This window comes from Chaetodon trifascialis, chromosome 21 (genome assembly GCF_039877785.1).
Source record: "Chaetodon trifascialis isolate fChaTrf1 chromosome 21, fChaTrf1.hap1, whole genome shotgun sequence".
NCBI lineage: Eukaryota > Metazoa > Chordata > Actinopteri > Chaetodontiformes > Chaetodontidae > Chaetodon > Chaetodon trifascialis.
The window spans coordinates 4,749,799-4,775,465 of NC_092076.1; the positions used below are offsets into that span (position 1 = coordinate 4,749,799).

At 44.6% G+C, this 25,667-nt stretch overlaps 2 protein-coding genes across 2 annotated transcripts; both read right to left on the minus strand.

Annotated features, from left to right (window-relative positions):
* Nucleotides 1–3,788: 3,788 nt before the first annotated feature.
* On the minus strand, nucleotides 3,789–12,177 carry pmp22b (peripheral myelin protein 22b). Its single transcript, XM_070991416.1, has 5 exons — nucleotides 12,048–12,177; nucleotides 11,287–11,377; nucleotides 10,941–11,034; nucleotides 7,691–7,831; nucleotides 3,789–6,192 (listed from the first exon to the last, which is right to left on the minus strand). The coding sequence occupies exons 2-5, from the start codon at nucleotides 11,362–11,364 to the stop codon at nucleotides 6,032–6,034; spliced, it is 474 nt and encodes a 157-aa protein (XP_070847517.1). The 5' UTR covers nucleotides 11,365–11,377; nucleotides 12,048–12,177; the 3' UTR covers nucleotides 3,789–6,031.
* An 8,469-nt stretch (nucleotides 12,178–20,646) lies between these two features.
* tekt3 (tektin 3) lies at nucleotides 20,647–25,154 on the minus strand. Its single transcript, XM_070991145.1, has 7 exons — nucleotides 24,588–25,154; nucleotides 23,540–23,623; nucleotides 23,355–23,425; nucleotides 23,096–23,239; nucleotides 22,069–22,291; nucleotides 21,058–21,212; nucleotides 20,647–20,864 (listed from the first exon to the last, which is right to left on the minus strand). Exons 1-7 carry the CDS (start codon nucleotides 25,152–25,154, stop codon nucleotides 20,648–20,650), a joined length of 1,461 nt encoding a protein of 486 aa, XP_070847246.1. The 3' UTR covers nucleotide 20,647.
* Nucleotides 25,155–25,667: the final 513 nt, after the last annotated feature.

Genomic DNA, 25,667 nt, shown 5'->3' on the forward strand with positions numbered 1-25,667 from the left:
TACTGGACTTCATGAGAGTTGGGGGTCTCTTTCTGTCTGTCTGTCTGTCTGTCTGTCTGTCTGTCTGTCTGTCTGTCTGTCTGTCTGCAGAGTAAAAGCAGCCTTGTTCACTCTGCTTCAAACCAGGCCTGAACTTTTGTTCTTTTTGTCTACGCCGACGTCTGCAACCATTTCTCTGTGCCTTTGTGTATTTGTGTAGCGTGAGTGTTAAATGCTACGGTTACAATAGGCCATTGCCTGTGTGTTTGCTCCATATAGAGCTGAGAGATTCCTATCATGCCCCTGTCAGAGCGGGTTGCATTGAAATGAAAATCCGGTGCAGGCACATGTTTGACTGTCTTGCCATGTGGCCATCATGCTGTACAGGCATGACTTGACGATCAACACTGGCTGGACTGCTGTCAAATGGCTTTTCAAATGAAAAACCCTGCGTGTGGCATGACTTCCCCCTCACTCTAAGTGTTACAAGCGCCACTTCGGTTTCATGAGGCAGAGCGTGAGCTGTTTTGTTCGCTATCGTGTGCTCACTGATGTTCCCAGCTGCTAAAGGTGCATTCGCTGACTTTGACGTCATCGAAGCACATCACACGGCTGCTCTGAATCCACCACAAAGCCACCACAGTCCATCTGATTGTGTCTTCTCTGCGCTTTCATTGCCGATAAAGTGATTAGGGCCTCAGTGTCGGTGCATGTTGGTGGAAGTGATTTTGATGTATGGCAGGGGCTGAAGTTGATTTAGTCCTTGACTCCATCAGCTGCCAATCTTTGCTTTATTTCCTTAGCATGATGGACGCTCATGGGGTCAGGGGTCAGGTATGTGTGCTGATGACCTTGACCCAGCCTTGACCTTTTGGAATGGGTTAGTATGGTGGGTATTAGAGAGTGTTGGGTCTGTAAGGTTCAATAAGGTCCTTCTGTCCCACATGACAAATGAATGGCCGTGTCATTGGGGAGAAAGACAAAAAAAACACACTGTGTCCACTTTGACCCCTTCAAACAGCGCTCCAGGGAAAGTTAGGTGCTGAATCTGCTGTTGGGGTTACGGCTCGGCCCCCGGCGTCCAGGGATCATGTTCCTAACTAACCTCCAGACATCCTCAGGGATTTATGGACCCAGTGGGCCTGAAGCACACCTTAGATCAGGGTCAACTTTGATGGGGCATAGGCAAGCATTGTGCCGGGGTGTTAGCAAAGAGTGTGTGTGTATGCCAGCACATGTGATGCACATGTACGCATGCTTTCGTGTGAACATGCGAGTGCGTTTATGCCCGTGCTAAACCGAAAGAGGTCAGATCACCATGTGATCACCATGTGATCTGACCAGCTAATCTAAATCTAATCTTAGCCAGCTGCACGTCCTCGGCCCCCTTCAGTCCCCATCTCCTTCTTCCTTCTCCAACTGAGGGAGAAAATTATTAAAGCTACAAATTACCGAGACCCAGAGGTTCTTCCACTGGTGGTGATGGCAAGCAGATGGCAGCAAGACTAGGAGAGACCTAGCCCTCCTCCCCAACCTGAACCCTTTCCATAAAGCACCATTTGCATTTCATGAGCCTTAATTGCTTCTGTTGCCCTCCTCCCCACCGGCTCTGCGATTTTGTGCCTGTCACTGTGCACCCCTGCACCCTTGAAGGAGCTGTGATAGATTAAGGTGGACCTTCTGTTTGCATCCCCCTCATTGTGTTCCAGAAATTAGAAAATATTATCTCCCAGTAGGCTCGAGGTAAAAAAAAAAAGAAGAAGAAGGGGGGTGCAGGAGATGATAGTGACATTGGATGGGATAGGACAAGACAGGGGGAATTTTTAGGCATTAATGGGAAAAGTGATTGTTTTAAAAGCTTGTCTTTGACCCCGTGACGCAAAGCAATGATGCATGGAACCCCCAGACACCTATTAAGCATAAAGGTAATAATGCGTATCAGTCAGTACTTGACAGACACAATGCACCGACTCTTTTTAAGTCAATCTTTTGCTATTTTCACACATGTGGCGATGGATGATTTAAGTGTGTGCAGAAATACTGTTTGAGAAAAGAGTGTCTGAAGGCAGGAGCTTATGGTGTTCATGGAGCTGCTAAAAACCAGGTGGTGGTTAAATCAAATGGTAAGCTATGACAGAACGTCGCTCTGTCATCATCACTATAGTTAATGTGACGCAGGCTGGACAATTCTTTCCAGACTGGTGTTGGTTCAGGGTGACGTGATGAATATGTCTGGTGTCTGTCTGCTTTGTCCCGCCACACATTTGCAGTCACTGTGTTTGTGTGGGGGCTCGGTCAATTCAGACATGTCCAGGTTTTACAGAACAAGTGAAGCGGATTAGAGAGAGACAGGAGTGCATTTCGGGGGCACGCTCGCATGCATTGCACTTGTCTTTCCCAATTAGCTTTTCTACATTCATTTCACTAATATTGGGTAGAAATTCCAAATACGTCAGATGTAAAAATGCATGAGGCGCACTGCATTTGCCACAAGTTAAAGCAGTTACAGATGGGGCACAAATTAAGTAAAATTCAGAATAAATGAGTGGAGACACATGCAGATACTTCCATGTAGGGAATGAAGGGGGTTGACTGACAATGATGTGAGTCACCTCAAATCTCAACCATGAGAGTCTGGACCTGCTCACTGGCCAGTAGGTGAAGAGTGTCCGTGAGCAACATCTCATCTTCCAGACTGGAATATTGCCAGCTCTATGCTCACTTACATGTGACTAATAGATGAAGGTTGTCTTTGTGCAGTGTAATCCAGACCTCATCCTGCACCTCTTTCTTGCATATTTCAATTGGTAACACAGTGATCTTACCATGTTTTGTCTGAATTTATCAAACAATTTATCAAAAGTAGAAAAGGCCATTGTCTACTGTCTTTTCCACTAATGATGTGTTGTGCCATAAAAGCCTTCATAATGACTCTGGAAGAGGAGGAGCGTTTATTAGATTGACTGAGGGGTAATAGAGAGTAGACAAGTAAGAGAAATCACCTCTCTCTATCACATGCATGCATACTAATGGAAGAGTGTATCCACCCACACAAACAAGCTCAGTTTTACGCAAGCCTTAATGATCATATATAGAATTAATGAGGTTTAACACATTTTAATAAGAACAAATTACCTGCTACACCCAAGAGACTTCCAGAATATCATGGCAGGACTGCAGTGCTCATATTGTACCACACAGAGGCAGTATTTCCTAACCTAGTGTGGTATATGAATTTAGTTGCTTTTACTGTAAGCATCCACCAGATGGCAGTATTGCACAAGACATGCTTAACTGCCTGTCAAGCCTTAAAGTATGCAAAGATTTTCTGGGTGGAATTATGCTTATTTACCCCAAAAATATAGAACGTTGTGACATCAGGAAAGAAGAAATATGCACACAGGGATACAGATTTTCTCAGGCGCTCAGAGCTAAAGTAACACACACAAACACACAGACCAGAACTCAGTGTCCCCATTTCACCCAGCACTAGTATGTCGGAGGGGGAGGCGGGAGGAGGCTGTGACCTCTCAGGCCTGCAACAAGAATCCTCCTTCTGAGAGTACTCTTTCATTGCTGGAGATTTAGATAGCGCTCATCAGCTCAGAGCAGAAACGCTGGTTATGGGCTGACCGTTGTCTTTAAAAGGAATGGATATCATCACAAACCATTAGCCATAATCTGTAAGCACTGCTTGTGACAGTTGAGTCTTCTATCACTGCAACAGGCAGCCGTCGCCTCTCCAAACATGGCTCGGCTGTGTTGCGCGTAGGTGTAGTGTTACTGAAAGACACAAAAAGCTCCATCGTGGTGGTAAGAAACATCCTTTAATGATTAAACTCAAAGTAGCTTTAGTAACGTCAAGAGCATTTGGAAGTGAAGGTGTAAACATGGTAAAGACAATTGAACTCTGTCGTTATACATAAAGTAGTCGGGCAGTTGTCATTAGAGGCAGTCTCTTCTAACTGAACCCAGTAATCACGCTAAAAACACACAGCAGACTAGCTAGTGTAAGCTCTGAATTAAATACTTGAATCCACCACAGCATAGATCTGCTCCGGAAGGCCGCAGGGTCTCACAGGAGATGTCAAGTGGAGGACAGACCCTCAGCAGTGTTCAAGACATGCCCAAGTCCTCTTATTTCTGATGCTAGGACAGACTCTGTTGACAATGAAACACTAGCTGCATGTTTTGAATAACTGGCATTGGGGGGGGGCATGCCTTTGCCCCAGTGTGTGTAACACAAGTCGTGTACAGCATTTGCAATCACATGCAGAAGGCAGCTTATTTGATCTACAAGTGTATGATGGCACACTGTAAGGTAGAAGTATTTACATGCTGCGTTTCGGTTGTTGACATCTTTGATTCACCTCATCGCGTGCGAACATGCAGCTACTGTCAATCACAACAGATTCGTCGCCACAGATGGTTCTGAGTTTGCTTTCATTTTAATGTCTGTTACCATTTACTGGCAGTTTTTCCACATGATGCTTCTGCAGCACAGAGGGGTGCGTGTTTCAGAGTTTACAGGCAGGCATTTCTAGCTCCACATGCACCAAGTGTTAGCGTGAATCCAGTCCCTTGTAATAGTGGAATACACAGTATTAGATAATGTGAGAGTAGTTTTATTGAGAGAGTGAGTGTTTTAGGCTAGACTGTCATCAACATGTGTTATGCACAACATATAAACAGTGTTTTATACAGTAGAGGAGGAAAACGTCTAGACGTCAGTGGGCAGAGACTGCAGCATGTCAAACTTCAAGTATGTGAAACGGACATTTGTGTCATCACTGCAAACCTCGCTGTCCTTTCTCTCACACGTAGAGTTAATACTAAATATATTTTTCTTATCATCTGGTATTTTCTTATATGGCTTCAACTTGGTGGCATTTGTTTCTAGCAATGTTAAATGTATGCTTTTTCCTCGGCTATAATGCCCCGTGGTGTCGTGTTTTTCATGTTCTACTAAATTGGCTTCTGGAGACTTTAACAGCCCGACACGCGAGGTGATCACAGATATTAGAAAGAGGGAAAATAAAGGCGACTGAGGGTAAAAATAAAGCTTACATAAAGTCATTTCACTGTGATCCAACTCTGCACCAACACGCAGAATAATACTGACATTCCAAATGACTTCTGACTTCATCAATATACCACCCCAAACTCGATTATTATTCTTTTTACAGTAGCTGATGAAGAAAAAAAAAAATCAGACACTGCAGTGTGAAACAGGCTGTGTTCCCTAAAGAAGCAATCAGGCACTGATTGTATGTACAAGTGTACCTCTGTCTGATTCTCACTTTAATTCATGGCAAGCTGTTTGACTCTAAACAAGAACAAAGCAACTCTGCTGTAAATGATTGCCGTCAGTAATAGGAATGATAAATACATAGCACCATCTTTTGTTGAAAATAAGAAATAGAAAAATACCGAAAATAAAAACACTGAAACTTGCAAATTCACAAATAGAAAAGGACCAAATCTATATGTCATGGCTATGCTACGTCCATGGATGTTACCACTCTTTTTGTAAAGCAAGCCCATCAAAAAAAAAAAAAAAAATCCTCTAACCCTTCTATTTCTATACATGCACTTTGGTTAATATACTTCAAGAAACTTTTTTTCTGTTTTACTAATTCTTTGGCAATTACAGAAACAAAAAAAGGCAACAAAAAAAGAAAACACAACAAAATAGCATCTAATTATTTCATCATTACAAACAAACACGAGGCACTTAATCAGCTAAAACAAAGCTCATTCGAGTATCCGTTGACAGAGCAACACAAAAACTATGTACATATATGTAAAAAGTGTTATAAATAGGTTTTAAACCATAGATACTATATACATCTTTAAACTGAGACAGTATTGGTTGTTTTTGTGTTTGTCTGCATGTTGATTTTTGGTATTACCCCCCACCCCTCGCTGTGATCTGGATGTATTGGCCCAGAGGCTCCATTGGTGCTCAGGTGTCAGAACTTCTACTTCAGAGGGAGACCGATGACAGGTGGGCAGGAGGGGGTCACTGGGTACGCTGGGATGGAGTGATGGCTCATTCTCGCTTCCTCAAGATGACATAGATGAGTCCGCTGATCAGCGCCAAAGGGAAGGCGACCCACGCCAGGATGTAGGAGAAGCCGAAGTTGTCCGTCTCCGGCACCCACTCCGGACTCATCACCGTGTAGATGATGGCTCCGCTCATCACGAACAAACCTGCACAGAGGGAAAAGAGTGGGCACTGAGCAATGCTTGTGCAACGATCAGATCGGGTTTCTCGGCAGGACTGTGCTCTCTGTTTTGTGTCCTGGGCAGAACGATGTCTGGCAGTGCAGGCGAGCAGAAAGCTCCACATTACATCACATGCTTATTGAACTCCAGCCTTTCCAAGGCTTTCCTGCTCTGCCCACCTCCCTTGTCCGACCTGATCACGACCTGTTTGTCAGACCCCTGCGCTGCCAGCCTTCCTGACATTTCAACTTGCGCAGCTGGCAGTGAGCCCAGTGTCATTCCTGTTTGGCTGAGTGGGCACCTGGGTGCCAGGCAATGCACTGGCAGTATGGAGAGCAAACCGGGGATGTTGGAAAGGGCTGCCAAGAGAGGACACAATGGACCGGCAGTGGAGCCTCTCTGACCAAAGGGCATGAAGTACAATGGACAAGTGGCACATTAAACCATTAGGAACTGGCTCAGACGCTCTTAATTTAATTCTCGGCCACAGAAGACACTGTGAGCGTCTGCTTTTGGTTTGTCTGTGCAGGAGGATTTACGTGAGTGTATTTTCAAGCTGCTCCAGATTTACTGGTCTTCTGAGTGTATCAGAGGGCTGCTGGTGAGATCAGTCACTTGGTTGATTATCAACTGATTGTCAAGCAATCAGGATGAATGTGTATCAACTTTCTGAATGTGAAGATTTGCTGCCCTCCATCTTACATCACTGCCAGTTGAATGACTTTTGTCAAGCAATTTCAGAAGCTTGGATATGATCATTTTCTGGCGTTTAATAGACTGTATGATCAATAGATTAATCAAAGAAAAAATATAGAAGCATCCTGCAAAAATCCTTGGATTTTTCATGTTGAGGGTTAGGGTTAGAAAACAACCCTGATTCCCAAAAAGAGACAGAAATAAAACAGAATGTGATCATTTTCTAATCCTTTCTTTTTTTTTTAACATAAATACAATTGAAAACTAATGTTTGACCTCATCAGCCTTAATGATTCTTGTAAATATCTGCTTATTCTGAATTTGATGCAGCAACACATTTCAAACAAGTTGGGACAGGAGCAACTAAAGACTGGGAAAGATGTTTAATGCTCCAGAAACACCTGTTTGGATCATTCCACAGGTAAACAGGTTGATTGGTAACAGGTGAGAGTATCATGACTGGGCATGAAAGGGGCATCCTGGAAAGGCTCAGTCGTTCATGAGCGAGGACGGAGCGAGGTTCGCCTCTTTGTGAACACCTGATTGGATAAAGGATATTATTAAATGGGCTCAGGAACACTTCAAAAAAGCGTTTGCAAATGATTTATTCTGGGTTTTTTTTTTTTTTAGATTTACGCAGAATCCTAACTTTTTTGGAATCAGGGTTTGTGTTGATACTAGCCAGAAATACACCAGTATCATGTCTATTTGATCTCTCTGTCGTCTATCTGATCTCAGCTATGTTGTTGGTGGATTAGTGAGGAAGTGTCAAGGGGGCTGAACTCACTGGCAAGGATCTGGAAGGTTCCGGTGAGGAAGAAGCGTCCGCCCTTCTGCAAAGTGAAGAGCTGGCAGAAGAAGAGGAAGAGGGACAGGCAGCTGAAGATGATGGATAGGATCATGAGAGCCTGGACCGCCTGAATCCACTCTGCAGGGGGAGGAAGGAGAAGAAGGAGAGGGTTGTCAATAACTGACCCACCATCATTATCCAAAGCATCATTTGTATACAACATTGACTTAATGAGTGTATGAGAAGGGAAGGGTAAGTGGAGACAAATGAAAAAACAAATGGCTGCATCTCTGCTGAATTTAAGCATCCTCTCAAAGAGAAAGTAATGAGCCGGCCCCTGGCTGTGTTTACTTCTGGGAATGGGTAATGGATCCATAACAATGAAACCTGGGTATCCTGTTCCTAAAAGCTCTGTGTGCACCTCACAGCAGGACCCATGACTAAATGTACCACATTGATCGCTTCTGCTCGTCCTCCAAGGCCAGGCGGCTGGAAGCCATTAACCCATTAGACACCTGTATCGACAGGGAAGACCGTCTATCTGTGCTGTCTATCTGAGTGTGTTTGCATGTGTGTGCCTCCTTTGTGCCGCCATGCCAGGAATCCCAGGATTTCCAAGTAGGGTCTATTTCTTGTTTGAGAGTTATCCTTCCTGGCCTCTCAGGTTTCCTAAGGACACACTCTGTCCCTCCCCCCATCTGTCCAACTCTTCTTCTGAGCTGTGTTTTTTTTTTTGCCGTCAAGGCCATAAAATGCCACCATGTCACAAGGCGCATGACAACGAAGGACTGCCTCGGCCTGTTTGGGCATCGCCAGCCATCGCGCAAGTCTGCCCATTTGCTTCTGTCTGCAAATATTCCAGACAAGTCCATAAAGAGTGGGGTTTGATCATGGCTCCGTTCGTATGCATGCCACTGCTAAACTCTGACATTCAAATTGTCCCTTCATCGTTCTCAGACATCTGTGGTTTATTGATTCTCTTGCATTATGTAAATCAAAAACATGATGTGGTTTAATGGGGGAGCTTGCAACATGGGAGAAAAAAAGGCACAATGCATTATTTATTAGCACTCACAACAAAAAGGAGGATTAAATAAGGAGACAGCATGCTTTGTGTGATGTTATGACTTTGACTAACCACATTTTAACACTGCGGGCTGAAATAAAAACACTTCACAGACCCTTAACTTAGTCTACTTCACCCCAGTCAGTTTTTCAGCAGAAACACTGAAATAACTCAAAGACAAACAGTATCCTGAGTGATTGTGCAGGGTTGCCAGTGTGGAGTCAGTTTACCCACAATAACAGCACTCCAGTATGTCCTGATGATCACTGGCTGGGGAGTGAGATAAGGGAGGAAACATGACACGCCGCAAATCTCCGTCCATGAAATGCGACCAGCACAATACGGCACCAGAGCAACAATTAGATTCCACTGTAATGATCCTGTTTTCAGACGTAACGCTGAGTGACACCACGCTGACAAATGAGTGAAATGTTCCATCCCTGTCCTATGAATAGTGCTCTGCCATAAATACCACCAATACATCATACATCTGATAAACATACATCTTGTCCTCCTTCCTTCCTTCACTGACCAGTAGTAGGAAACAGTAACATGAGGCATTTCCCAGCATGAGGCGCAGTTCAGGGCTCAGAATATTACTGATAAGCAAGTATGACTCATATTCAAATGTTTACATGAATGCTGTGGTTTATAATGCTGAGGCCTTTCACTGCAGTTCCAAACAGGAAAGCTGATATTTGCTGTCTTTCTGCCTGCTATTCTGAGGCCCTGCATGCCGCTGTGCTGCTGAGTGGTGCGCATCAGATAGAAAACTGCAGAACTGTTCACTTCAACGCTGTTTATGTATTGTAGGCCTGAGCGGGGGCATGAGACATTCTTCCTCAAAAGCTAATTTTAGAGAGTGAGTGAATTCTATGAAGTCATTTTCCTGGCTGTGTGGACGTGATGTTAAACACAAACTCAGCATGTGATAACTGTGACATGAGTATCTCTCACTCAGGCCTCATCATAATGGAACCCAGCCAGTGTTTTTGTATCCAAGTCAACACGAGGGGAAACTCAGAAGTTGCAGAGATGCCCTAAAAATAACCGTGATGACCACAATTATGATTCACTTCAGAAGGAACTTGACTGCTCAGCAAAGCTTCTGACAGCTCCATTGAACGCAGGCTTGGCCCCCACGTGAGAGCAGACCACTATCTTCCATCTCCCAAAGCCAAAGCACAGAGCCGGGCACACGCGCCCTCTTGAATAAACACTGTGCGTCAGTCGCGAATGAAAGCAAGTCAAACAAACTGGCTGCGCCATCAAACTACCTGGCAGAGCGTGCAGGCGCTGCTGCCCTGACAAAGCACACACTGGCTGAGCACGGCTCATTCTAGACAAATGACATCACCTCGCTGCAGGCAGCACCTCTTGCACCACTGTGACGGCACATTTAGCAGCAAAACATACTGCTGCTCAACAGTGGGCTCACAGGAACGAGTTGCTGTATCATTCATTTTAGGGAAATGTTCAAATACAGTGGAATCAATGCATCTAGTTCAAACATATGGAGGTGGCTGTCTGTCTAAATAAATCTCTGCACTGCTGCAGCTGCTGCCTTAAATTGCCCCAGTGATCCCTGCAAACTAACACTGGACGCTATGGTCTGACACTGGGTGTGACCCACCGGCAGTATGCTATGTTCTGCATGAGGTAGTCCAAGGTCTCCCTGCTTCTAAACACTCTGTCACACACATAGATCTAAAACTTTAAATACTCTCTGCAGCCCCACCCTGATCGTCCACAACTCCTAGACTCCTGTAACTGTGGGCTCCCAACATGAGACCTGAATATGGACATCACACCACGACTATTTATACGGCGGCAGCCTATCAGCTAGCACTCGAAAACAGCACTGCCACATTCTCTGCCCTAGATGGCACCAGAGCCCCGGAGGAGCCGTGACACACCCACATCATCAGCATGCTAAATGTTGGATTCCAGCAAGTCATTTTGCAAAGTTCAAGCCCCCCCATGAATGTCAGTGTGGATGGTTTAAACTGGTTCCAGTGCTACAGTATCAAGACTTTAGGTTGAGATCATTTTGTCCAAAGCAAACCTGAAAAGTCCCTGAGAACTTATCACAGCAGCACAGCCATGCAACATTTTAGCCATTGTTTTGTAAACACATAGTAAATAAGTGGCAAGTAGTCAAATTTAAGGCAGGTGTCTGACCTCCGGTTGATGCTGGGTCACAGTGGTATCCTCCATTGGTAGTGGAGCAGTTTATCCAGAGGTCTGAGGTACTAGTGTCACTTGTCGTCCATACCTGGTGCCAGCAACATGTAACTTGGTCAGTAATGTGAGGAGAGCAGCAGCAAATGGAGCAGAAAAATGCATATTCCTAACATGCAGCTATTAAGTCTTTAATGATAAGGAGTGTATCTCAGATTACAGCATTGTATATCCTCCTGCAGGCGTAAGATGCCTGTGACTGTGCACTTTGTATTTATATTTAATCATATGATTAATATGGTTTGAGCAAAGAGAGAAAAACAAGACGCATGGCAGTTTCACTCACGCTGACTATTGTTGACACGAACAGGAGGACCAGAGCAGCGAGGTGCAGGAGGATGATTCCCAGTAGTAGGAGCAGCATCTTTGCAGGCGATCTGGACAGCAATGAGAAGAGGAGACAGTGTGTCAGGCAGCGGGGACATGGGTGTGTCTCTGCAGCGCGCTCTAAACGCACAGCCTGTAGAGAAACCTCATCCGGACCCGGATGGCGAGCGTGCAGCGCATTAACAACAATCACATCACTTTTTAAGAGAAAGTCGCTCATACTGGGGAAGCTGGCTTCAGGCGCCTTTCATTTGACTTAACAGCAAGTTTGGCGACTTGATTAAACTTTAAACTGGTCTCAACATCTGTTTTTATTTACTCCAACAAAATTAACTGTGGCTCTTTTCAAACTGCGTCTTTTGTTTTCTTGTCTGTCGTTCTGTTCTTTTAAGTTGGCTTTAAATTGCCGGTTTGAGTCATCTACAAAATTGAATAATTTGAGTTAAGACCGCTGATCTCTTCAGGATATTAAAAAAAGCAATGCTAGAACCACTTAAAAGCAGGTAACAGAGTAAAATTCCGCATAATTTAAGTGTATTTAAGGGACAAAATAGTTTCTGAGCGGTCAAATAGGCTTAATTACACATCAGTCCTCAATCTGCGCGCAATGGAGCGCCGGGTATCCCAGCCAGAAGCGTGATTCCTTCTTTAATCCGCGGGGGACAGACTGTGAGAGCAGCTGAACATGAGGAAGTTTAGAAGAGACCAAACTCCACTTACTTGGAGCGGAGAGCTTGTATTTCCACAAAAAATAAGAAATGAGGTTTCAGGCTCGCAAGTAGCAAAAGCAAGTTTTCCCAAAAGAGTCCAACCGCGGTAGTCCCTCAGTCCTGAAAGTCGCTGTCAGACTAGACTGATGCCAGGGCTGACGTGCTGTTATAAAGTGTCTCATTATGGAAGAACAACGCCCTGCGTGCGTCGCTGCGTCATGGAGTGACCCTCTGGCCCTCAGCCAGAGTTCCCAATATAGATGCTCCATGCGTAAGAGCGCACGGGTTGCCTTAGTAACTCACTTTTGTAGTGTGTGTGTATGGTGACCTGACTGATCAATGTTTGGCTGTCGTGGTAACTAAAAGCAGCGATCTGCTCTCGAGGATTGTGTTTTATTCTCTCAGATACTGTTTCCAGATTTAATGCTGTTATTACAAGTTATAAATACACTGTAATTTGGAATGTCGTTCATTGATCATGCTTGATGAGTTAATATAGAACTTGTACGAGCAGAAGTAGATATATCCAACGTGCATTTTTAAGATAACTTTTTGACAGACATTAAGTTGATATCACAAAATTGGCAGTATGTTGCAGAGCAGCTTACACACCTTCATTAAAAACCTAATATGTGTGGTGATTTTGTGTCTATAGGCTGCAGTCCAGTAAGGATTTTCTCCAGAATGTCTTATTTCCCTACAAACTTTACAATAAGATGTTCGTTGCCTTGGCATTTGAAACACAAACACTGCTGTAGCGTGGATCGTTTCCCTCTGCTCGTCGTGCATATCAGCCTCATGACTCACAGCGAGTGTGAAAGTATGGATGGGTAAGCCCAGCGCACCACCACACAGAGAGAGATAGCATCTGGGGCTCTCCTCTGTTTGACGTGAGTCATTTCCAGTGGGAGTGAGATGGCGTTCCACCCTGAACGGGGACTGCAGCCCCTGCTGTTAATGTGTATGAGCAAGCATGCACTCAGCTTAGTTTTATAAATATGGGTGTTGCAATGAATGGAATTCCAGGAGGAATATACAAGGAGTATAGGGAGCGGTCAAAACTGTAAATATTTTAAAGTGACTTTCTTATCTCTACCTCCCTCAGGATCTTCTGCATGGAGTTCAGAGGAATAAGAACATAAATCTGTTGTCAGTGATCATTTAGCTGCAGCAGATTGTTGGGATGACTCTTCTTTATGCACTCCTGATAACACCAGACATATTATCCTTGTGCGTCATCAAACGCATACACCCTCACTTCTGTCAAAACTGATTTCATGCCCTGCACAGATTATAATGAGCATAATGAAACGACCCTTTTCTCCGCTTCGGCCGGCTGGTCGAGGAGCTCAGGAGCTCTGCGACCTCAGATAACCCCTGTCAACATCCACTCTGTTCTTCGCCACTTAGCTCACACTTCCTGGTTGCCTCCGCGCGTGTTTCACACACTCGCATGAAAACGGAGGCCTTTCCGCCGCGCTCATGTCCACACACACACGAAAGAGGGGACAGTTCCCAGACCAGATCACAGCCGTGAAGTGGTGCTCTGAGTGGGAGCTCTGCCGCAATCAAAGTATGTGACATTCTCAGCCTGAGCCGCACAGAAGTGGCTCTTTGTCAGACATGATTGCTCTGTTGTTCGCAGCTGATATCTGCTGTGTCTTTCATCTAGTGTAGCTATGGTGTTTACTGAATCGTCAGGCCTTATCTCTGATTATATGAGCTGTGAACTGGTCAACAGAAAAGGTTTACAGTCACTTATAGAGGAGAATTCTTGTTAAAACTGTGGCGTGGCCGTGCAGACGCTCCCCATTCCCATCCCTTATATGTCAATGTTTGTAAAAGACTGACAATCAGTGGGCTGAGTGGACATGGGAGTGTTAAGTTTAGTGTGTTTGTGAAGCTGGGGCTGAAGCCAAACTCTCATGGGGAGAGAGCCACATAACAAACATTCAGCCCGAGATACTGAATTATGTTACAACTGGGATGGCGTCTAACATTTCACCTCCGTCGTTAAAGTGGTACGACTTATCTTCACGTTAGCGCGGCAGACTGTGAGAGTGCATACCAGAACCGTAGATAGGACCCCGGCCAGAGGGGAATGGATGCGGAGAGTAGACGTGATTGAGTTACAGTAACTCCATCCACACATGCCCACACAGAGAAGAGTGTTAAAACAGATGCGGCTGACATAAGTGGTGTTTTTTTCCCCCAAATATCCAGATAAGATCTGTAAAATAGAGAGGCATGAGGGAAAAGCTGTGGCAAAAAGACCTCACCAAAGATGGGCCCTTAATGCCCTTTTATCGCAATTATCTTCCACTCTTGTTGATTTTATACAAAGTGGCAGACTCCCTTTCTTTCGCTTGATTGCATTATGCACAGTTTTGCTTGTCTTGGCTCAAACCACAATTAACTGTGATAATAAAGGGCTCGTACTCACACTTGGCAGATGTTTCTCAGCTAGGCTTTGGGACGGCGGGTCCGGTCAGAGGGAAGGCCTATCAGCAGGCTGTGGCAGCTGTCGGTCAAAGGCGGGTCAGTCCTGGTGTCCTGTCATCAGCGTGTGAAGTGCCGCTGTCTGTCCGTGAGCTGACTTACAGTAGTTTAATAGCCCCCATCCTGCTGAATAGTCGGACTGCCCCCCTCAACTCACATTGATCTCCTATGGCCCCGGTCAGCCGAACTGTTTACAGATCTGGCTCAGCAGATTAGAACAATCTCACACATACACGCACATAGATGAGAGAGATTAAGCAGTAATTGCAATTGTAGTCAAAACAAATACTTAAAGGGCCAGTGTGGAGCATTTAGTGCCATCTAGAGGTGAGGCTGCAGATTGCAACAAGCTGAAAACTTCTCTTATAGCCAGTGCCTCGTAGAAACATTGTGGTGTAACATTGCCTCTGTAGATAAAAAGGGCTCATTCTATGCTAACGGAAACAAAAAGTCTTATTTTTCAGGTGATTATACACTAATTAAAATTCCTAATTCCTGCCAACTGATCGCCCTAAATCCTGCACGCTGTACCTTTAATATTAAACATGCAAGTAAAAGCTGCACAGACAGTCTGAGACGAGATGGAGACGGGGCTATTAGCAACACAAAGGAGAAGGGCAAGCAAATGGGGGAGACAGATAGGCTGAGAGAGGGATGAGAGATGTTTGTTTGTGTGTCGATAAGTTTTAAGCCACTCAGAACCCTTGTCTTGTCATCACGGTTTAATCAGACTAAATGCAGAGTGACGGCATCGAAGGGGTGAACTAGCCCTGGCCCTTAAAACACACTAAATACACACAGATTATCTGTGGTGTGAGCACAAACGGCCTCGTCTGTGGGTCGGATCCAAATAAAAGCTCAGATTAACAAGATGATAATGAAATGCAGCCAGTGGAAAAGTGAATGGTTTCACTTGAAAACTGTACCAAAGATGCTACAGTATGCTGCTGCTATATTATCACCGCTCAATCTAGGCCAATGAATCATTAGTTCTACCTTTGACCCTAAAATCTTGCTGCAACTGTTCATGATTGCATGAGCAAAGCAAACTCCTGGAAACACCTCAAAGAATCTGAAAGGCCTGCGTCAGATGACATCTCTAAAATCACATGAGCATAATTCAAGCATATCGCTGCGTCCTTCAATTTGCAAACTGTGTGAAGAAAAACTGCATTTTTGACCGGCTTCTCTTTAATTCGCCGGTGTGACCTGGGCCTGTTTTCTTTCTTCTCTTGAGCACTGTGCTCGTCCCCTTTGTTCCAGACCAAGACATTTTACAACACTCTAATAAACGCTGCTTGAAGTCCGGCTACAGCGCATAATTCTGCGTCATCCTCATGCCACTGTGATTCAGCAGGAAAGAGTGCAGCGCTGTATCCTAACCTCCGTGCCTCTCTATTATCCGCCCACTCATCTGTTTATGGAGAAGGAGATGAACTGGAGTCACAAATCAATTTTATGGATTCTTCCGGAATTCCACTCAATCACACAAACGACCCACAAGACCTCTGCTTTCTATACGGTGTACTGTATGTATCATCCACGTGGTTGACCATTGAACTTTGGTTAGCAGTTGGGCTTGTCTGGCTTATCACGGCTCCCCATGTTGGAGCCACAGTTATGTGCAGAATGCTGAGGGAATTTAAAGTTGATTGACAAAAAGATATAAAGATTTCTCACGTGAGCAAGGATCAGCCAGCAGTCACACACGAGCGCAGAGCCACCATGCGTGGGGCTGGCAGTTGGTATGGAAAACCACATCGGATACTATAGTCTTATCAGTCTGTCTCCAGCTTCCTCTCTACCTCCAGTTAGTCAACGGGTTCGCGCTTAGTTTCTCGCTTTATATTTGCTTACAGTAATTGGCAAACTTCACAGCCCAACGACGCAGCGGCCGCACAGCCGCTTGAGAAAACTCAAGAGTTTTGGCGCCGATCCCAAAGCTGCAGGAAGAGCTGGTTCCCATGAATGTTGAGAGTTCAGTTTAAACTGAACAGGCAGATGACTGGAGATGAAGAGTGAAGAGTTGCATATCGCTGAGCTAGAGAGAATTAAATAAAGCGTTCCGGTAAAAGCATGGCAGCATTTTTAGGTAACATGGATATTTTTCCAGCGGTAACTTGTTTCTTACATACATGTTATTCACAGTTATGTTCCCTCTGTTGCCAATGTAAGTCTTTCCATGTGTTTTCTAATGCCCTGGATTTGATGTATGTTTTTCATGTTTTGGATAGATCTGGGCATCCATGAGGAGGATTTAATTTGATGATACTTGTTCACTATGGTTACCATGTTAAAAGGCTCTAAATTGAATTGGCACAAAGGATGGATAAATCTGTGCGCAGCGTTTCTCAAAAAGGGAAGTACAGCGAGGACAAATATCTTTTTTTTTTTTTAAAGCTGATTTAGGCTTAACACAGACAGCTGAACCTGCATTGATTGAACATTTTTTATGGAGTAATACTAAATCAGATGACTACATGTGATGTGAGGGTTTATTTCTAGTGACTAGTGATTCATGTCATTCTCATGAAAGTGATGAATCAGGAACGCCTGAGAGGAACTTCTTAAAATTTGGCACAAACATCCACTTGGACTCAAGGATGAACCAATCACAATAATTTGGTGACCAAAGGTCAAAGGTCAAGGTCACTTTGACCTTATCTCTGTCCCATTCAAGAGAATATATCTCACGAAGGGCTTGAGGCAATTTCATTATATCTTGCATAAGCGCCCACCTGGACTCAAGGATGAGCCAATTAGATTACAGTCCAGTGTCTCATCGGATAAAATGATAAAGTGATGACTTTTTATACCAAAAGGTCAAAGGTCAGCTTCAATGTGCCATCATAATGTTCTGCAAAAACTCTTTTCTGGCCATTACTCAACTGCATAACTCTTTAACAGAAGAGCAGATTGTGACCATGTTTCACATTTGGTCAGATACTGAACTGGTGACGCTAATCTTGGGTGTTCAGCTTGAAACTGTGCTGATTGTTCAGATCTTTGGTGCCGCCGGGGTCAAAATGTGCGTGAAGTATCCACATTTACAGAAGCATTGTAGTCACCACGAGCTGATTGGTTCTGCTGATAATGATCTTCAAGTGATTGTTGTTGCACCGTGTGATGAATCAGTCCTCTGATGGAAACAGTCTCTGAGTGAGGACAGCATGTTTCTCACTGGAGATTAATCACTGGATTCACACATGTCAATGTAGTGAAAACTTCTGTTTCGCCAAAAAATACACTTTAATGCCATTAAATAAATTGTAATAAAGGCTTCACCACATATATGACTGACTAACTGGACCGTTTAATGGAGGAATACACCCATGAGGCGGTCATTCTAGTTTTGATTCAGATGTCAGGGCTTTGTCTGTTTTGGAGATCTGCCCCCTTGTTGCCACAAATCCTAATAAATCAACAATAATGTAATCAAGTAACCCGTAAGAAACACTAAAAGTAAAGGTCAAGTGGCCACAATGGAGCAATCAGCGGTAAAAAGTTGTTAAACTGGCATTCTCAAGCAAGAGTAAAACAAATATTTGTGAAGTCCACCACTTTTCTCTTTCCATGATGCACGCTCAGTCCAAGCCTGTAATTCCAGCGCGGAGTGACTGACACCAGCCTCACATGATCAGCAATCAGCTCTTTAGTACGGTATGATGGTATGTAAAAAAACACAAAATAACATGGGGCGCAGGGCATCTATAACAAGAGGGGGTGTTAAAAATAAACTGCCAATATGTTTGGACTGCTGAGAGAATTCCAGAGTACATTCCCCACATGCGGGGGTGGCGGCGGAGGTCACATAGGAGGGCCTATTTGTGTCCCGTCCAGAAACAGAACCATAACCTCAAGCGAAGCATGCGAGGCAGAGAAGCAGGGGCTCACTCCACTTAGCTGACCTGACTCCTCATGGGCGCCTCCATTACAGATTTCTGAGGCACGAACGAGGGAGAAGCAAAGCAAAGGGGGAAGACGGCCGAAAGCCCTCGACTCTTCGCTATCTGTCGGTGTGTTTAATTACAAGGCGATGAGAGCAGGGAGTCTTTTGATGTTAGCTCGACAACAGGAGGCCTTTCTTTGCAATGCTAAGGCTCAGGAATGCGCGAGTGAGGGCCCACACATACACACACATTAGACGCACTCCACATGCAGGAAACCATGGCGCAGAGACCTCCTGCAGCTGACTCGCTCCTGAGGGTTTTAGTCAAACACAATGCTGTTTGCACAGCAGACAGAGCTCTGCGGCTCACTGTGACGGTGACCTACAGTATGGTTGTAAAACATTACACCCAAATCAAAGTGCAAGTTGCACACACATGCACAGAGTGGTTTATCTCTATGGACACTCCTTCCCTCCTGTTAGGAATCTGCATTGTAAAACGACTCTATTTACACTGGAGATGTTGACATGCTGTTACTTTAATGCTGCAGCCACTGAAAGGATTGAGGTGGAACCAGGTTTCGTAATAGATCTGAGGCAAAGCTTAGATTCCAGGATGCCTCTGTTATCACTGATTACTGTGCCAGTCCAGATAACGCCTATCTCCATTCACATTGCCTGCTCACGCTCTCTCAAATTGAAACCTCTGAGTCTCAATTGAGTCCTTTGACCAGAAGATGGTCATCAATTTTAAGGATTGGAGTGGTAGTTACTACTGTACAGACTGCATTAAACTCAAACGGCAGTGGTGATTGCAGCAAAGTTTACATCCCTCCATAAAGCCAAAGGTTATGCCGGCTGTGCGGTGACGAAGGAAGGTTGGGTTAAGGAGTGCGACAGTGTTTATGTGTGTTCAGCGTTGGTTCAGGCTCTGAATGGCGTTAACTGAGCAAACAAACCGAAATGAAACTGATGGTCTTCACATCTTTAAATGAGTGGGATCAAGGTGGGGTTAACCCTTTAGATGCCGTCTCAGTACAGAAGCATGAAGGAATCAAGGAACAGAGGGTGACAGGACCTAAGGCCTAAGATGGGTGTGAGGTTTTATACATAACTTATAACTGTTTGCCCAGCTCCTCCTGTGGGTGAGGCACAGAAGTCCTTCACAATCCATATTTTCTAATTAAAGGTGTTTACTTGGACGTTGGAGTCAAACCTTCTCTTACATGTCACCGCTGCCCTAAAGCAGCATTCAGGTCAGTTAGAGCGAACAGGAGTGAACCTTCAGTGACATATTTGTCTTCATTTCGAGACTGTGTTGCACAAGCTAATCCAGGCTATTTGTTTGGTGATTACAGTCACATGAGCTACAGGGTTTGCTGCTTGTGCTCAGCTAAGCTGTGGCCTGTCGCTGATGAATCCCAGTTTAGACGGACAGTCGTGCTGCACCATGTTACAGCTTGGTCTTTAAAGCAGGGTTTACATTATAAATCAAGGGTTTCAGGCTCAGAAATAGAGTGAAAATAAACACTTTTGTTTCCAGCATTTTTTAAGGATAACAACTAGTATTTACCACGTAACTGGTGGCAAAATCAAAGCATTAGGAAACACTGAGTCAACACTGGAGAGCACTCGCAACAGTAAAACTGGACGTTCATTGTCACATGGTTAACGTTGTGAAACAGTCTCAGTTTGCTGCGTTTGGTTCAGAAGAAGACGAAGACATCTTTTATTCGTCACAATCGACACAGCATGCAGAGTTAGGTGGGGAAACTGCACACGCCATGCATATGTGAATTTCTTTCTCCACTTTTGACCCATCCCATCCTTTGACCCATAGTCCTGGCCCATCCATCCATCCACCCCACCTTCCTTCACATGGGGCCTTTCTTGCTGTTTACACTACATCACCTGACTTCCTCTCTTGCTCCCATCGTGACTACTCCAGTCACTAGAGGTCAACACGTAACAATAAATAGGCGTAAATATTGCGCGAATCACCACAGCAGCTGATTCTTCAACAACACAACTTTTTTTTTAATTTTCGTTTTGTGCATTTCAGGTACAATACTCAAAATTAAGATAATCTATCGTTTAAGATAAGATTTTGACATCAGTGGCTGTAAAGTTAAGTCATTTTGCTTACATTCAAATCACCCACACCACCCTCTAAATCACTCCAAAACCATCAGAACAGTCATAGTTGATTCTATTGGCTTGATTTAGGTGTAGCCCACCAGGCGGGGCATGCTGGGAAAGCTCTTGCGCATGCTCATGCACTTTTCCTGCTCCAGGAAGAGGGAGTTGGCCTTGACGGACAGGTCGTGCTCCAGGGTCACTTTGGTCTTGACCAGAGTCTGCAGGGTGTTCTCCGCCTCCATCAGCCTCTCCTGAAGCTTGTGGATGGTGTCCTCGATCTCCCTCACCTCACTCACGAGTCTTAACGGGGAAAGGTGAAGAGAAGCAGAAGTGTAATATTGTGGACAGAAATATGCAAATCTATCTATGGTTTAAATTTGCTTAAATAATACTTGCCATTGCTGATATGTATAGTGATGCTGTTTGTAGAGTTTTTTCTTATTAGACACTTATGAGTGTGTAAATTGGCCACTGGTGAAGCAGAGCTCAGTACCTGTGGTGCGGGTTGTCCCTGCAGAGCTCGATGTTGGGCCTGCGAGTCCTCTCCTCCAGCCTGGTTTGGGCCACTTTCAGCGGGCACTCTTTGTCTCTGAGGGCCTTCTTCAGAGACTCAATCAGCATCTCGGTCTGGAAGATCTCCTGCAGAGTCTGAGTGAGGACATAAGATGAACTGATTGTTGAATCACAGTAGTGACATCTGAGCATTTCATCTGTGAGGAAATAGGTCAGAGAAGTAGAGGGTGGCAATAAGGACAAAAGAGGATGAAGTGACAATGCAGGAGCAAGTAAAAACTGTACATTGCAAGCTTTGAATCAGCTGAACACAGTGGCCTGCTCTGTCCAAACCCATTTAATGTAATTCAATCCCACTGAATCACTAACTTACAACTGACAGCGACTGAGCTTTATTAAAGACTGTGTGCCTCACATCACAGCTGCTGTCAGAGTCCAACAGCCAATGTGGATTCAGAGTGTAACCCCCAGCAATTAACCTGAGAACAATGGGATCCAGTGTAGGACATGAACAAAACCTCTATTTCCATTCGTCTCTTTTAAGCAGAGTGCCTCACAGTAAACACGCACAACATGCAGTGTAATATCCCTCCAGGCTGTGCAGAGGACTATAAAGTTTTGTCTTATATTCTGCATTCTTTGCATATTTTTAGCAGATAGTGCTGAATATATTACATTTACTGTTTGCATTTTGTACCGAAATGAGAAGGAATGTTGCAAACACATGATCTCTTCCTAATAGGCAAATTTAATTACTGACTGATAGAAAAAAGCAAATACATTTTGCTTTTTTCCTTCACATGGAATCATGTGATTTCCTCTTTTGATCCATGTTTTTACATCCCAGGCGATTTTCATTTTTAAATAATAATAAATTCATAAAGAAATTAAAAAACTACAGCCAAAAATAGAGTATGATTCGTCACATGGCCGAGATAGAATTAGAAATCTTAAATCTTTTATGAAATGAGACCCTGTTGAAGGTCATGACCTTAGCCAGATGTGTCTGCAGGGTGTTCTTGGCATCAGAAGTTTCTGATATGCGGTTCGTGAAGGCTACGTTGACGCTGTTGAACTGGGTCCACATTTCGTTGGAGGTGGCGTTCAGCAGGATTTCGATCTCGTCCCTGAGCTTGTGGGAGGCTGAGCGTTCGCTCTGGGAGAGCAGGATGTTGTCATCTGTGAACTTGGACCATGAATCTGGAAAAGAGAGTCTGACAGACAAGAGAGCAACACTGATCATGTTTATGCAGAAGACTATGCTTTCTTGCCATGATAGCGGTACGGCTGTAGAAAAGGTTTGTCAGTCTGTGGGCTGGTCCACCATTTTGGTCCAGACTGAAATATCCCAGCTATTATTATACTAATGACCTCTAATGTCTAATGACCTCTCTGACGTTTCCTTTAGTGTCATCCTGAAGTTCACATTTGTGGCTTTGAGTAAAATGTCTCGACAACAACTGAAATGAATTGCCTTGAAATTTGAAGCATCATCATTAAGTTAGAAATTGAATTTGCCCTTTGGTTTATAGCCTGGTACTTGCAGGAATGATGACATTCCCATCAGCCTCGGCTGTTCTTTGTTTGTCTTGTTTGGGGCTAATTAGCAAATGTTAGCATGCTAACTCACAAACTAGTAGACCAGGGGAAAGGACCAGTGTGTACAAATCAGGGGATCCTTTGGCAGAAATGGAATAAAATATTCTTAAGTATTTTTTCATTAGTGTAGTCATGTAAAGCTGAGTCATATTATGCAGTAGAAACATGGCAGAAGTGCAGTTTCACAGAGCCGTTAGCATGGCTGTAGACTTGTTATAGTATGTTTAAACCTAGTCTGACAACAAAATAGGAAGCCAGTTTGACTTTGAAAGAATGTAAAAGACGTTTCTGTGATAGACAACTTAAATAAAGATGCCAGTCCAGTATGCCAAGCTGGTTTAAACAAACATGAGAAATTGTTAGCGGCTGGTTTGAAGTGATGAAACTGAACAGTTAATATTTGATGACATGAAACTCACGAGGGGTCCAGTCTGTCAATCCCTCTGTAGTAGCTGATACCATCTGACGTGTTCCTCAGGTGGTGACACCTGTCATCTATCCTCTGAGCCTTCACTTTGTCAGTCATGTCTCTTTCCAGTTCATGCTGGGCAGCTCGGTTTGACCTGAGGATCCGGCAAAGCAATACAGGAACAAAACAGTGTATGAGCGACATGTCAGCCTTCACAGTGTTGGAAATAACCATAACCAATATTTTATTAATTGATCTTCCAGACTCACGCCAGCTGAGCGGTGGCTCTGTCCAGATGTTGCCTCATTCTTTCCTGACATGACTTGATGACTTCCACTTCCTTGTTGCAGTGCAGGTAAATAAAACATATAAATACATATATCTAAAAACGTGCTTATTTGTTTTCCTTGGTCACACGTAGGTACATATAGTCACACTGCCGCTTCAACGTTACCTTTATGAGGTCTTTCTCAACACCGTCATGCACCAGATCGATGGACATCCGCTTCTCTCTGTGGTACAAACACTCTTGAGACACCTATTGACAAAGTGATCACGACTAAAACAAGTTTAGATGGTTGCATAAAGGGAACGATTAGAAATGACTGAATGTCCAGCATTTTCTTTGTTGAGGAACAGTCCGATGCATAAGTGTGGATGTACAGTCTTTGTCCCTGCGTGAAAACACGCTGATCAGCCACAACATTAAAACCTGTCATCTCGTTACAATCATCTCATAGCAATAGCTTCCCTTAGCAGGACAATGCACTCCGCCATGCTGCAAAAACTGCTCAGGAACTGCTCGAGAAGCACAGCAAGAGCTCTAAGCATTGACCCGGCATCCAACCTCCCCAGATCCCAAAGCGTTAAGCATCTGTGGGATACGCCAGAACAAATCTGATCCAGGACCCACCCCACAACCCACAGGACCCCAAGGATCCGCTGCCAACGTCCTGGTACCAGACACCCCAGGACGCCCTCAAAGGTGGCACAATGTAAGGCAGGTAGTTTTAATGTTGAGGCTGATTGGTGTATAGTTCAATGCATCAGCTGCATTCTCCAGTTTCAGTTACCTGAAGAAGTCTCTAAGAAAACCTGTTGCCACATGATCTTAGCCTGACAAGCTGTCTGTGTCACCGGATCTCCAGCTCGATCAAGGTGACTCACTCTGGGTGACATGAACGACCAGAGCACCGAGGTGACCTAATTAATCGACAGATACTGTTGCTACAACCAAACCGGGAACCCTAGTCAAAACTGTTTCAGCGCAGATACAGTGACGCACGCAGAGACGTGATATGCATGAAGGATAACGTGAGTGAGCTGAGGCCTGAGCTGGATGTTAAGATTTCAAGGCAAATGCAGTTTGTCCTTGAAGAAATAAATACTCCCTGCAAAATGTTCCAATAACACAAAATTCAAAATTCAGATATTCCCCTACCAGAGGGGAAAAATTCAAGGTAACACACACACTCATTTAAGCATATTCAATCCACCCTCACCTGAAGGGGCCCCTCAGTCTCTGCCAAGGCTCTCTCCAGCCTCCTCTTGACCTCGGTGAGGGCGGCTATCTCCGTCACCATGTTGTCAATCTCATGGCTCAGCTCAGACCTCCAGAAGATAATGTCATTGACCCGCTCGCCAATGTTCTTGCTGGTATTTTCCTGGGTTCGTCTGGTCAGCTGCTCTTTATCCTGCATCAGCCTTATGGTGTCTCTTCTCAGTCTCTCTGCGCTTTTGCGGGCCGACTCTGACTCCATGTAGTTGTTTTGGTTGGACTTGTACCAGTCGTCGGGAGTGTAGCGGGTGGTCAGCGCGGTCCTGTTGGAGGGGTAGAACATGGTCTTGGCTCGAACCAGATCCAAATTCTCTCTCTGTAAGGAGGAGGTTGGGACGACGCTGCCGCTCTTGTAATAGCTGTTGGTCCTCCACAGGTTGGCACTGGGATTCATGGTCAAGGCAGGCTGGGGGTTGCGATAGCTGGATGCCATGGTGGAGATGGCAGGGAGAAAGTGGCTGGTTTTTGGCCGAGCGTACGTGGCTGTCAGAGTGGATCCAATCAGCTCCATGTTTGCCTCCCTTCAGGCTGCCCCTGGTTTTCTGAGTCCAGTGCATGAAATAGATATTTACATGTCAGCTTCAGTCTCACAGCGATTGATTTTCTTCACATAAATGCAGATATATTAGAAGCCGAGACATTTAGATAAATGGAGCAGGCATTAAATGTCGTACAAAAACAGCATAGTCATTGGTTCATTGAGGATATCTGAAGAAAAAGAAACAAAAACAAAACGACCAAAAAAAAGCATCAAAGCAGGAAAAAGAAATGTCTTACCGAGCTGACCGGAGCTTTTCTTTAGATACTCCAAGTCTCGATGCAGACAGGCTACCTCTCAGCTGCGCTTACCTGGAAATGAGCTCAAGAACGCACTAAAGGTAAACTGACATGCATAATAGATAGACAAGTTTGCAAGTCATTCATTCAGCCAGCCAATAGCGCTGCACAGTGCTGGGCTGCAGGAGCTGCCCGTCCAAGATTTCTGTTGACACAGAAGCAGTTGCCACAGGTTACTGAAACAGCC

Excerpts from the sequence above, each read along its gene's own strand:
- pmp22b (XM_070991416.1), bottom strand. The coding sequence starts at position 11,364 with ATGCTGCTCCTACTACTGGGAATCATCCTCCTGCACCTCGCTGCTCTG. Across the intron at positions 7,832-10,940 it reads TGACCCAGCATCAACCGGAG|AGTGGATTCAGGCGGTCCAG; the intron begins GTCAGACACCTG and ends CTCCCCCTGCAG. Across the intron at positions 6,193-7,690 it reads AACCTTCCAGATCCTTGCCA|GTTTGTTCGTGATGAGCGGA; the intron begins GTGAGTTCAGCC and ends CCCTCTGTGCAG.
- tekt3 (XM_070991145.1), bottom strand. The coding sequence starts at position 25,154 with ATGGAGCTGATTGGATCCACTCTGACAGCCACGTACGCTCGGCCAAAA. Across the intron at positions 23,426-23,539 it reads TTGAGAAAGACCTCATAAAG|GAAGTGGAAGTCATCAAGTC; the intron begins GTAACGTTGAAG and ends CACTGCAACAAG. Across the intron at positions 20,865-21,057 it reads AGGGACAACCCGCACCACAG|ACTCGTGAGTGAGGTGAGGG; the intron begins GTACTGAGCTCT and ends TTCCCCGTTAAG.